Source organism: Laccaria bicolor, genomic scaffold (assembly GCF_000143565.1).
Source record: "Laccaria bicolor S238N-H82 LACBIscaffold_49 genomic scaffold, whole genome shotgun sequence".
NCBI lineage: Eukaryota > Fungi > Basidiomycota > Agaricomycetes > Agaricales > Hydnangiaceae > Laccaria > Laccaria bicolor.
Genome location: NW_001889920.1, coordinates 220,312 through 233,440, shown reverse-complemented (window position 1 = coordinate 233,440; position 13,129 = coordinate 220,312). Strand labels below are relative to the sequence as shown.

The window sequence follows — 13,129 nt, the reverse complement described above, 5'->3', positions numbered from 1 at the left end:
ACAATCTATTTAGTATCATGCCATACTTCAGGCATCATTTAAAAGACATCCCAAGTCTCCATGTATTGACTCAAAAGGATGGTAGCATTTTTTCTTCTTCCAGAAAAGAAGGACCAATGCTGTAGATACTTCTTTAAACTTGCCTGTCACACCACTGAATACATTTTGGCTCTGGATACACTTCAACCACCCATTTTTGGGTACCTATGAGGTTATCCAATTCTTTGAATTAGGGAACCTTAGTGGTACCCCATTCCAGAGTGGTATGACCCTCAGGTTGTTGGGATGATGGTCACATGACAAATTACCAAAAATGGTCAAAAACGAAAGTTGTAGCCCTGCACTGTATAGCTTCCTAAATCTGTTTGAATTATGTTCTGAAGTGCTCCTGTTGTGGAGATATGAGGTAAAGGAATTTCAAAAGTGTTATTAAAAAGGTATGAGGCTGTCTTATCTTCACTCCCAACTGCTTCTAAAGGTGAAGAACAGTGTTCTGCTATTAGGCTGAACCTGGTCAGCGGCTTGTTTCTTCCTTGATTCTTGGGCATTCACAACTCTAGCAGAGACAGGCTCCTGTGCCCTTGCCCAACATTGATGAATTGAACCCCACTGTGGGGTGACAAAGGGCCGAAAATTGCTCTTCTGAGTCACAGGAGAAGGCTGCTATAGCGTCCGCTGAAAGGTCCGCCAACCTGTGGTTGAAATATGCTCCCACCTATACTCTCTCCTGCATCACACTCACCGACCTTATGGAACAAACCAAAAATTGTGACAAAGATGTCGACAAGGCCAACACTATCATCTCTGGGATGCAGGACCTCAAAGCAGATGCCTGCTCTGCAAAATTCATGGACAAAACTGGGAAGACCTTGGCATGTGTCTTTTCCCACAGAACACAGATGAATGACCAGGCTACAGCAGAAAGAAAAGGCAGGGGGGAAAGGGTAAGTCAAGTAATTTTTTTGGATGATGCTGCTTAACATGAATACAGACCGCCTACCCTGGACCCCATAAATGGATGCTGAAGGACATTCAAGCGTCTAAGTCTGAAGACCAGCACTGGGATGGAATTCCTCTAAGTAAGTGGCATTGACAGTATCTTTGGCCCCTCACTGCCTAATGACAGAGCAACATGCTTTGGAGATATCACCAATGCGCACAAGAACTTCACCAGGTTTTTGGCCCCTCACCCCAACAAAAGGGGATATCCAGCATATCGGAAACATGTTTTTCTTCCCCAAAGCCTCTTTCGACAAACTGAAAGGGAAGCCCCCTCTCTGGAACAAGAGAACATTGTCTGGCACTCTTCCAGATGTTGGACAAAGAAATAACTAACTCACCCATCTACCTTACTCATTTCCTATCTGCCAATGTGTAATTGAAAAGAGGCTGCATTTTTTGTAGCAATCAAATTACAAAATTTGGTTGTTTTTTTTCTTCTAGACCACAAAACCACCCATGTGCATCATGAAGAACACTCACCACCCACAAACAATGACTGCCACCCACGAAAAAACACCCAGTGCCCTCAAACAACAACCACTGCCCTCAAATGACAGACACCACCCACGAAAAAACACCCACCGCACATAAATGACGACTGCCACCCACAAAAAAAACCCCGGCACCCTCCAATGACAACCACCACCCAAAAAAAACACCCAGCACCCACAAACGATTGCCACCACCCACAAAAAACATCCAGCACCCACAAATGACGACCGCCACCCATGAAAATCAACCTGCCCATGCTCACAGATGACAAGTCCTCACCCTGTCTTCCCCCTCCATCCCTCCCCTCCCTCTCCCTCCATCCTTCCCCTCCCTCCTCCTCCATCACTCCCACCTCTCTTCCCTCCCTTCCCCTGCATCTCCCTCCCCCTGCCTTCCCCCTCACTCACTCTCCCCCCTTCATCATTCCCCACCACTTCCTCCTTCCCCCTCCCTGACCACATTAGATTATTAAATACTTTTGTATATATTTGTGTATATAGTTATCAATATAATATTGATGTGTGAATGGAAGTTTGGTATGGAATTTTGAGGTGTTAAAAGGTCTGACTGACTTAATCAAAAATTGATAGAATGCATGATACTCCAGTAGGAATCCAACTGAAGCATTGGATTTTTTTTGTCTAAGTTCAGTTGGAGTCCAGTAGGAGTCCAATAGGTGGAAAATGCCTTTTTTGGAAGAATTGTTGAAATCCAGTGGGAATCCTGCTGGAGTCCTGGAGTCCAGTAGGAATAGGTGGGGGAGTGATAAGTACTGGAAACAACCAGAAAACAAACAATCAGATTGATCATTGAGAGTCCTTTTCAAATATGCCTGGGCTTTGTCACACAAAATGGGTTATCAACATCACTATTGGCCATGTCATCCACTACTGACTTGGTCACCAACAGCAGCCCTTCAATATATCCTACAAGCAGACCTACCCTGTAGCAGAAACTAAAATACCTGATTTTTACATTTTGAAAAAGATACCCAGAAGAAGGGAGATAGGGAAAGCATGATGTATAGATGCATGGCTATTTTTCACCAAAATTAAACATAATAATTGTGGTAATAACTCAGGGAGCACATACAAAGCAGCTTCATTAGCAAAAAAGGTTGACTGGCTGCTTTTCATCTTTTCAATTGAATACACCCAGAGTGAGGGACATGTAGAGTGTTATAATGTAAAGAACAAAGGCAAGTCAAATAAGGAGATTATTTGTCAGCTTATCTCCTTGTATGGTAGAATGGGTCCAGTGGAGGAAAAGAATCTTAATATGCCTTACCAAATAAGGCAAATTTCCTTTGTAGGTCATTTCCATCAGGATATAATGATCGGTGTCTGGGGTCCTATATTTAAGAGAAAAACTTGGGATGTTTTTTAATATAGGGATAGGGGATTTACCTATTATTTTGTAGGCAGAATACCCTCATTGGGATGTTTGTTGACAGATATTTACCAATAGCTTTGACCCATGCGTAGTATATGCTTTGATGTGTGCACTATTTCCTAATTGGGCCATTTCCTAATTGGGAAAAGTGTTACACTTTTTTCTGCCACACCTGATGTCAGGCACAGTGCACATTTAGGTGGGGAATGATTTCCCATGCTTTTTGGGCCAGAAGAGTTAATGGCTAGCATGGTGTGGTCATTGTCAGTGATGATGTGTGCACTATTTCCTAATTGGGAAATGTGTTACACTTTTTTCTGACACACCTGATGTCAGGCACAGTATAGTGTCCGCTTTTTTCATTAGAAATGTGTGCAGTGTCCCCTTCTCTCATTACAAAGGTGTGTAGTGTCTGCTTTATTCATTACAAAATTGTGTAGTGTCCGCTTTTTTCATTAGAAAACTCTGTAGTGTCCACTTGATGCATTACAAAATTGTGTAGTGTCCGCTTTTTTCAGTAGAAATGTGTGCAGTGTTCACTTGTTTCATTACAAAACTTTGTGGTTTGCCTTTCTGATATCTTGTAGCTTCCTGGGGATATAGATCAATGTTTCAGAGAAACTGACTCCAGCCAAACACCTCTTCATCATTTAGAATCCATACACAAGTTGTGTTTTGACTGAGCATCAAGTGTCCTAATTGTCCCCTTGGCCAGCTTCAGTCATGTTGTCCAACATTCATTGCATCTCCCTGGGGACTCATCTCTGTCCATCTATGTCTGACCATAGCCAACCTCAACCTGATCTCTTTCAAGACAATCTCAGTGATTGATTTGCCAGCTGTTGGGGCTACTGTCAGATGCTGTTCAAGGGGAAAGTTAGGACACTTGATGCTCAGTCAAAACACAACTGGTGTATGAATTCCAAATGATGAAGAGCTGTTTTGCTGGAGTCACAAGATATCAGAAAGGCAGTCCACAAAGTTTTCTAATGAAAAAAGTCGACACTACACAATTTTGTAATGAAGAAAGCGGACACTACAAAAAAGCGGACACTGCACAATTTTGTAATGAATAAAGCAGACACTGCACATTATTCTAATGAAAAAGCGGACACTACACACCTTTGTAATGAAAGAAGTGGACACTGCACAGTTTTCTAATGAAAAGAGCGGACACTACAGAGTTTTCTAATGAAAAAAGCGGATACTACACAATTTTGTGATGAATAAAGCGGACACTACACAGTGTTGTAATAAAAAAGCGGACACTACACAATTTTGTAATGCATCAAGTGGACACTACAGAGTTTTCTAATGAAAAAAGCGGACACTACACAATTTTGTAATGAATAAAGCAGACACTACACACCTTTGTAATGAGAGAAGGGGACACTGCACACATTTCTAATGAAAAAAGCGGACACTATACTGTGCCTGACATCAGGTGTGTCAGAAAAAAGTGTAACACATTTCCCAGTGGGTTGACGGTTTGGGCGAAATTCCCACTCATGGAATTCACCAACATCCTTTCTAGGAAGGAGGTCAGCACGTTGGTATGTAGAGTATATAATACTTACCTATAACAATGCCATTGTGGTGCAACTGGTAAAGCACTCGTTTATGAAGTATTTGCTGTTCTGCCTATGAGGTTGAGAGTTGAATTCTGTCATGTTGCGCTTTTTAAAAATATTATATAATAAAATCAACAGTGATAAATCCCCCACCTCCTACTGGATTCCTGGAATCCTACGGGACTGGACTGGGACTGGGACGAATTTCATGTTGGCTGATCACCATACAAATTTTGTACCCTAGTCCTAGTGGAGTCCTAGTAAATTCCTACTGGAATGATCCCAAATCACCAGGAATTATGGAATTCTGGTGGACTTTTGAGGAATGGGTATAGTGGAGTCCAGTACAATGTGTTCTGCAGAAGAGAGAGCTGCAGGGTTGTAGTTACCTTTTCATTTCCTGCTTAGATTTTCATGTTGTAAGGAGGTTGTCAAAGAATGAAATGCTTGCAAAAAATACTAGTATTCTGGTGGCAAATGAATAGATCTGAACACAATATCTTATCAATCCTCTGACAAACTTCCCTGTGTTGGTTTTAGTTGGACTGGTTCAAATTCCACACTTATGGAGTGGTTGTCAGATAAAATTTATATGGAGAGGCAGAGTGTGCACAATGTCAATTGATCAGAGTTGATGAAAGTCGCTGGATCTTGCTACGATGAACACATTCATTGCAGTACTTCTGTTGCAAACCCAATAACTTGTCTATGATGAGCATTCTGCTCATCCCCCTCATCTGCTGAGGGTGCTGCAGGTGCTGCAGGTGCTAGTGATTTCTCAAGCTCTGTAAATTGCTGTAAGCAACACTCCTCCAGTGCAGATAACCCTCACCGCCAGTACTTTACCAACTCCAGGTAGTCCAGGTGATTTTGGTGGACTCCATCTGGAGTCACCAGGATTTCACAAAAAGTATCAACTATATCCCAGAGAATGTCATGAAAGTATACAAACTACATAACTACTGCTCCCCTTTGATGACCACATCTTGGGACCAAGGTCCAGGTGTTTCCTGACTATTCATTCTTGGCATGACCCTCAGCCTTAGAAACAACATGGCACCCATGATATCTTTTTACATTCCAATATATCTCCTGGGTCAATGAAGGTTTTCTTGATACAAGAATAGAACAGTGTTGAACCTGGCCTGCAACTGGTTAAGTTTGTTGTATTGGTTTATTTAACTTTGGAGTGATTTCCTTCCAGCAACTGCACCGCCACTCCATCACTGGTCCCATCGCCACAGAACTCCCAACACGGTGAGACCACAGTCCCACTTTCCCAAAGAGGCAACCCTGAGGGATGGTTCCAACATCCCATGGCTCCCACTATGACAGACAGCATTCCAGCCTTTGCAGCACCTGGCTAATATCACTGAGTGTCCAGCACATCCTCCCTAATCCCATGATCTCCCAGGTGTCAATAGTAGCAGCAAAAATCCCCAGTGTCAACATGTAGTCTGGGAATGGTCTTGGGGAGGGTTTGAACCCCCAACCTCCTGGCTTGAGTGCACCAAGAGGCGAGCAGTGGTGCCACTACACCACCACTCCCCCTTATTTACCTCATATCTGCACAATGGGAGCACTTTTGAACATACTTCATACAGATTCAGTAAGCTACAGTGTAGAGCTACAGCTTTTGTTTTTGGCTATTTTTGGTAATTGGTCATGTGACCATCATCCTGATATCTTGTTGAATGAAGCCTATTTGTCACTTCAAAACAATGTGGCACCACTTTGACCCCATTAGTAAAGTTATGGATAATTTTGAAGATGCTGTGCAAACTAAGCAAAATGTGGTAAATACACTAATTATTATAAGCCTTGGATAAAATTCTGTGTTGCTCTGCCATAATCTTGCAATTCTGATAGCCTAGATACACAAAGAGACTAACAGCTAGAATTCTGGCAGCCAATGACAAAGGAGAATAAATTTCAACCAGCTTTCCAGACCTCCTACATAACTTGCCAATATTCCACAATTGTTTGCAAGGAGGATATAAATATTCTATTACCAGGCCAACAACAAGATTTGTGGAGGACTTGTAACAAAAGAGAATAATTTTTCAACCCATTTTCCAGACTTCCTACAATAACTGGCCAATATTCGATGATTCAGACAGCATGGTTACAAAAAGAGGCCAACTACTAAAATCGTGGCAGACTCATAACAAAAGAGGATAATTTCAACATATCTTCCAGACATTCTACAAAAATTTGCCAATATTGTGCTTTCAACCTGCTTTGTAGACCTCCTACAATAACTTGCCAATATTCTATAATTCTAAAATCTGGTTACCTTGCTTGAAAGGGACATGAAGAATTTCTGAAACAATTTGGGCTGCTCCAGTCACAGGTTGAGTTTGAAAGCACAGATAGAATCAATGAGACTTTGACTATAACCCATTCTGGGTTTAACCTCAATGTGCTCTCTTCCAGAACATGGGTCCTTTAAACTGATCTGCAAATCCTCTTAGTGGCTCCCATTTTAAGATCCAGCATTCGCCACATTTCTCAAAGAGTTGTTTAATGGCCCATCACTGCTGAGTCTGAAAGATCCACATAAAAAGTATAGTTTATTTGTGTCATCTGCTGCAGCCAAACATCCTTCTGACAACTACCACTGCAACTTCAACTTTTCTTCTGCAAAACTACCTAATGTGTAGAATCTGAAAGTAGGATGAGGGCTTTGGAACTGGCAGCAGCACATGTTGTGCCATTATACTTTGATCCTATCTAAGATTCACCTACCATGAAATAGAACACAAAGAGGTTCTAGAGTAAACACCCAACACAGGGAGAAGAATTGCATTACTACCAAACGGTTTAGAAACACATAATGTATTTAATGTGGAAACTCATACTTATACAAGAAATATACAGAAAGACGACATAGACACCTAATGGTATGTCTAAAACACAGAAAAGACAGCTCACGGCCATTCAGAAAGTCATGTATGGCAATTCCCGCATACACATCAAAGACTGATGCATCCAAGTAGAGACTTAGGAGGCAGACAATTGTAATCAATTAAAAGGAGATTTCTTCGTGGTCAGATAAGTTCAGTGTGAACGAAGCCAGCATGCTTGGGGAGTCAACTTACTTGGAGACTTTTGAATAAGAGGTTTTAAGGACACAGTATCAATTAGATGAGACAGCATACTCATACCCTTTGTTTTGGAGCATAGTGACATAATAAAAACTCACAGGAGTCATAAAAGTCGTGTTTTGTGTTAATAAAAAAAACTGTGATCAAAGAACTTTGCATTTAATAGACCAAGTTCCCTGAAAGATATACTTTGTTCTATTGAACTATTCTAAACCACACCTTAAACATCTCTTGAGACTTAACATAAGAAGACGAAAGAGGTATTTCTAAATACCAAAGGCCCTCGACATTTCTACCTTCCTTTTGTATTATACACACTACAAACAACAATAGGGAGTCATTTTACCTCATTCCAACAAATATATTGGGTGAAAAATACATAAAATGGAGAATAAGTTCAAATTTACCTTTTAGAGGAGGGTATAAAATTTTCTAGCCCAGAGACTTTATGAAACTCATAACAATAGCAGGGAGATCCAGTGTTAAAAATATCTCTTCCTCAAGTTGTGAATTGCTTTCAGTAGGTTGCAGTCATTCAGAATTTCCCACTTTGTTACATCCCATTTTTGGCACTTGTCACAGTCAATTCCCTGCCTTATCCTGAGTTTTCAATTGTTCATCCCCAGACTTGTTATATACAATCTACACCTCCTTAGCTATATTTTATACACTAGAGCTTAGTTCTCAAAATGTTTGATTCTTGTGTTATAGCACCAACTTTGTCCAAAAAATGATTGGACAATCTTTTTACCCAGTTAGTGTATATCTTTCCACTAAATCCACTATATGCTGAATCAACATACATTATTTCTCAACTATATCATATATTTTCCCACTACATTCTGAATCAAGATATATTTCTCAAGTATATCCTAAACCAGGGGGCCACCAGTGCAAAATTCTGAAAGATGCACCCATCTCCACCACATACTTCAATGGAGAATGGAAAAGTTTTTTGGCCAGCACCCTTGTGCTCAGGAAGAATTTTTGTTTCTCTCCTGAGGTCTGTCTAGCCCAATTTCTTTGAGAATGCAATCTGATCAACTAATTTTTACATTAGGTGGCAAGGCAGTCTGGCAGCCATAATGACACAATAATTCAGACACTTATGGCATACCTAATCACTCGAAAAATCTCATTCAACTCAGAGGGAAGAATAATTGTGAAGAGGGCTGACCAGGACAGACCTGTTAATTTGATTCAAGATGATCCAAATTCAGCTCACTTGATTGATACCTACATAGAAACACTAGTAAGATAAATCAATGATCATATAAACCTCCTGAGACTCATGAGTCTGGTATTAAGGTCATCCACCATCCTCATATGTGCTGTCAATGTCAGTTTCTTTGAGTAGTGCAACAAATGTGAGGGGGTTGTTGGTCTTGATGGTGGAGTCTCTATACAATTGATACTCAAGTAATCATCTTGACCAAAAATCACTGCTAAATCTTAGGGATTGGTTTTGTAGAAAATGGAAAGCAACAATCAAACACAGAGATAAAGCAGGAAAAATACTTGCTGAACTTGAAAGAAAAATATCACAGAAATTCTATTAAGAGAAGAGTGCAGTACTTTACCATCCCCCACATAATCCACATGGACTCCACTGGATTCCACTGGATTCCACTGGATTCCCCTGGACTTCACTACATACTGGCAATATCCACAAATCTGGACTCCACTGGACTCCCAGCACAAAACTGGACTGGACTGGACTGCAAATCACAAAACTGGACTCCACTGGACTCTCCCAACACAAAACTGGACTGGACTGGACTGCCACAGACCTAAGTTAATCCAGAATTCCTGAACTTAGACTTCAAAACAAAAAATAAAATTGAAGTATATTCATTAATTAAATTAATTAAATTTACATAGATTCTATGTTACAGAGGGGGGAGGGAGGGGGAAGGGAAATGGAAAGGGAGGGGAAAGGGAAAGGGAGGGGGAAGAGAGGAATGAATAGAGGGGGGAGGGAGCAAGGAAGGGGGAAGGAAAGGGAGGGGGGGAGAGAGGAGCAAGGAAAGGGGGAGGGGGGAAAGGGGGAGAGACTGAAGGGGGGAGAGTGTGAAGGTGGGAGGGAGTGGAGGGGAGTGGGAGTGGTAAAGAGAGGAGGTAGTGATGGGGGGAGAGAGTGGAGGGGAAGGGTGATGCTGCCGGGCGCTCGGCGCCGTTCAGCGCTGGCGGGCGCTCGTCGTTTTTCGTGGGTGTATCGTTTTTCGGGTGTGGTGGGGGCGGTGTTTTCGTTGGCGCTCATTCGTCGTCGTTGTCGCGTGTCGTTGTCATGTGTAGTCATCGTCGTCATCGTGTGTTGTCGTCCTCGCGTGTTGTCGTCGTTTTTGTGGGTGGGGGTTGTTTTTCATGGGCGGTGGCTGGTTTTCGTGTGACGTGGCAGCAGGCGGTGGTGGCCGGTGGCGGTTTTCCGTGGGTGCTTGTTCGTGTACGTCGTGTGGTCGGCTTCGCGTGTTGTTGTCATTGTGCTTGCATGTTGTCATGCTCGCGTTTCGTCGTTGTCATCGTGTTTCGCCGTGCTCGCATGTCATCGTCGTGCTCACGTGTCGTCGTTGTCGCCGTCCTCATGTGTTGGTGTCGTCGTCCTCATGTGCCGCATGGGTGGTTGCTGGCGTCGTGCCTGTCGTGGTGAGAATGGAGGAATGGGGTGATGGGGCATACGTACCCCTTGCCCATGACATTGCCACATCATGGGCATTGTCCCTCGTCCTTGGTCCATCGTTCCACGCTGGGGGCGTCGTTATCGTTAGCGTGGGCGTCGTGTGCGTCGTTAGCATGGGCGTGGGCGTGGGCGTGGGTGTCGTGGGCGTGGGCGTGGGCATTGTCGGCGGCGTTGAGATGTGAATGGTGGTGGTGGAAGGGAAAGGGATGGTCATGGCAGTGTGACCATCCCACAAACAGGCGACGTGACGATATGGCACACCCTCAAGTAAGTCACGTGACCTCACCCCGCAGACTGAACAAAATCATGAATCCTTATTGCAGCTATCACTGACCCACACTATATGTAAATTATAACATTTCCATTCATTGATCAATTAGTCTATTTTCGCTTTTTTAGTAGTATTCATATATAATAATAATAATATACTGGAATCCACTGGACTCCACTGGACTCTGACTGGACTCATAGTCCACTGGACTGGGACTGGACTCAGGAAAGTGGCTGGCAGTCCAGTGGGAGTCCAGTGGACTGGACTGGACTCCAGTGGACTGGGCATTCTGCCAGCCAATCTGGCCTGGTAAGAGGGCCACTGGAATCCACTGGAGTCCACTGGAGTCCACTGGAGTCCATATGGATTACGTGAGGGAGGGTAAAGACCTCGAAGAGTGAGCTGCTCAAGTTAAACAGACAAAGCCAAACCCTCATTAGGCATTAAAGAGGAGGACATGATTGCAGAAGGTGACCTCACAATCAGAGTCCATGGGCTGGTAGGCTTGCTGACCTCTCAGATGCAGTTGGTTTCGAAGAACACTGGGTAGTCGATGTATCTTGGGTGTGAAAGTTCGTCCCTTCTGAGCAGATGCAGATTCCTCTGAGGAATGGTCAGACTGCAATGCGAAGGACAATTGTTCTTGTTGGCATCGTCTTGGAGGCCAGGCCCGAGCTTTGTAGAGCAGGTGAGGGTTGTAGACTCCATTGGAGTGCTGAGGAATGAGTAAATGTAGCTGAGACCCTGCCGAAAGTTGACCATATGTGATATGTTTGTTCACGTATTTGCAGTTGTTTCGTTGTAAAAGCAGCAATCAGCTTGTATCCTAGAAGATATGCATTAGTCGTTGAAATATTGAAGGGCCGTTCTGTAGCCCAAAAGGCATACAACGGAACTGCCATAAGCCCAAATGACATCTGAAAGCCGTCTTTTCCCATTCATCTTCTTGGATCTCCAATTGTGTAAATCGGGACATCAGAAAAACAACCATGGTAGCCATGTAAATGTCTGAAGAAAATGCGAAATGTCCAAAGCATTGATTTAAATACCCACAGGACATCCAAATAACACCCCCGGATGTCCCAGAAAAATGCGAAATGTCTGGGGCATGACTTTTCTTACCCACAAGATGTCAAAAAAGCAACACTGGTGTCCATATAAATGTCCCAAAAATGTGAAATCTATGAAGCACTAGTTTTAACATCCACATGACATTAGAAAAGCAACCCTGGTATCGATATAAATGTCCTGTGAGAATGCAAAATCTCCCGGACAATAGTTTAAATACACTGGACCTCAAAAACAACTCTGGATGTCCCGAAAAAAAATGTAAAATGTCCGGGGAATAACATTTAATATCCACAAGATGTCAGAAAAGCACCCCTGGTGTCCATATAGGACTCTGGTTTCTAGTTAAATCTCCTGAGCCAATGTGAAGGTCTTGAAATGAAGGGTATGATATTCTAGGACAGATAACCTTCCTGTGTCAAGAAACATAAAGTGCCTATGAGCTTTTCCTAGGATGTGCATGAGCTATTCCCCCAATTTCTAGTACCCAAAAGCAATGTATAAAATCACTCAGATAACCAAGATATCAAGCATGGAGGTCCTTATGCACTTTGCAGAAAATGCTGATGTTCTCTCACTTTGCAGAACTTGGTGATGTTCACTTGTAGATGAGGTCGTTCAATGGCATTCAGTTCATACAATGGAACTTCAGACAATTGTGGACATGCAGACAATTAGTTATCCATGCATTTCGCATTTTTTCGGAACATTTACATGGACATCCAGGGTGCCATTTGGATGTCCTGAATCAATGTTCGTGTGCTTTTTGCATGTCTCGTGTATATTCCAATTAACAGATGTCCCATATATATTCCAATTCATGTTCTGGGACATCCAAGGTGCTTTTTGGATGTCCTGTGTATAGTCCAATTAATGTTCCGGGCATTTCGCATTTTTTTCCGGACATTTATCCAGACATCCAGGATGTTTTTCAGATGTCCCATATGTATTCTAATTAATGTTCCAGGAATTTTGCATTTTTCCGGAACATTCATATGGACATCCAGGGTGATTTTCAGATGTCCTGAATCAATGACCATGTGCTTTCTGGATGTCCCCCATATATTCCAATTAACATTCCGGGCATTTCGCATTTTTTTCGGAACATTTATGTGGACATCCACGTTGTTTTTAGGATGTCCTGTGTGCATTCTAATTAATGTTCCGGGCATTTCGCAGTTTTCCGGAACATACAGTTGAGTGCAAAAAGAATGAAGGTTGGTTCATTTTTCTGGTTCTTTCTAAGAATCTATTGTGCCTCAAATGTATTTGTGTATTCTTTTACATTATGTAGTTGTGTTACACTTCCCTTGGTATGGACTGATTTCAGTGAAAGCTGGGGCCTTGAGAAGGTTTTTATTCTGGAGGCCATTTTTGGCCTCTGAAAAAAAAAATATGCGCTAACTGGAGAGGTAGCCAGAACATACCTCTGGTCAATCTGAATGAGCCTATCAAAGAATTAGTTAAAAATATTGAGTGGTTATGCTTGTAGAGCCTCCAGAAAATGGTCATTTTGTGCTATTTTGGTCATTTTTGGCCTGTTTTAGAC

General features: G+C 42.5%; 2 protein-coding genes and 1 pseudogene across 3 annotated transcripts in view; 2 read left to right on the top strand and 1 right to left on the bottom strand.

The window, feature by feature from the left end:
* The window catches only part of LACBIDRAFT_399345, a pseudogene marked incomplete at both ends in the record, with an annotated part of 3,996 nt that extends 2,087 nt beyond the window's left edge, over positions 1 to 1,909 (bottom strand). Inside the window, 6 exons of the mRNA in view lie at positions 314 to 406; positions 490 to 513; positions 654 to 944; positions 992 to 1,079; positions 1,127 to 1,335; positions 1,784 to 1,909. Of these exons, the coding sequence occupies positions 314 to 406; positions 490 to 513; positions 654 to 944; positions 992 to 1,079; positions 1,127 to 1,335; positions 1,784 to 1,909 (831 nt within the window). The remainder of the gene's footprint in view (positions 1 to 313; positions 407 to 489; positions 514 to 653; positions 945 to 991; positions 1,080 to 1,126; positions 1,336 to 1,783) is intronic.
* On the top strand, positions 314 to 1,335 carry LACBIDRAFT_333307 (uncharacterized protein; the record flags this gene model as incomplete). Its single annotated transcript, XM_001887936.1, has 5 exons — positions 314 to 406; positions 490 to 513; positions 654 to 944; positions 992 to 1,079; positions 1,127 to 1,335. The coding sequence occupies 5 exons, from the start codon at positions 314 to 316 to the stop codon at positions 1,333 to 1,335; spliced, it is 705 nt and encodes a 234-aa protein (XP_001887971.1).
* Positions 1,910 to 10,213: 8,304 nt separating the features above from the next.
* On the top strand, positions 10,214 to 10,913 carry LACBIDRAFT_333306 (uncharacterized protein; the record flags this gene model as incomplete). Its single annotated transcript, XM_001887935.1, has 3 exons — positions 10,214 to 10,341; positions 10,481 to 10,508; positions 10,713 to 10,913. The coding sequence occupies 3 exons, from the start codon at positions 10,214 to 10,216 to the stop codon at positions 10,911 to 10,913; spliced, it is 357 nt and encodes a 118-aa protein (XP_001887970.1).
* Between the last annotated feature and the right edge of the window lie 2,216 nt (positions 10,914 to 13,129).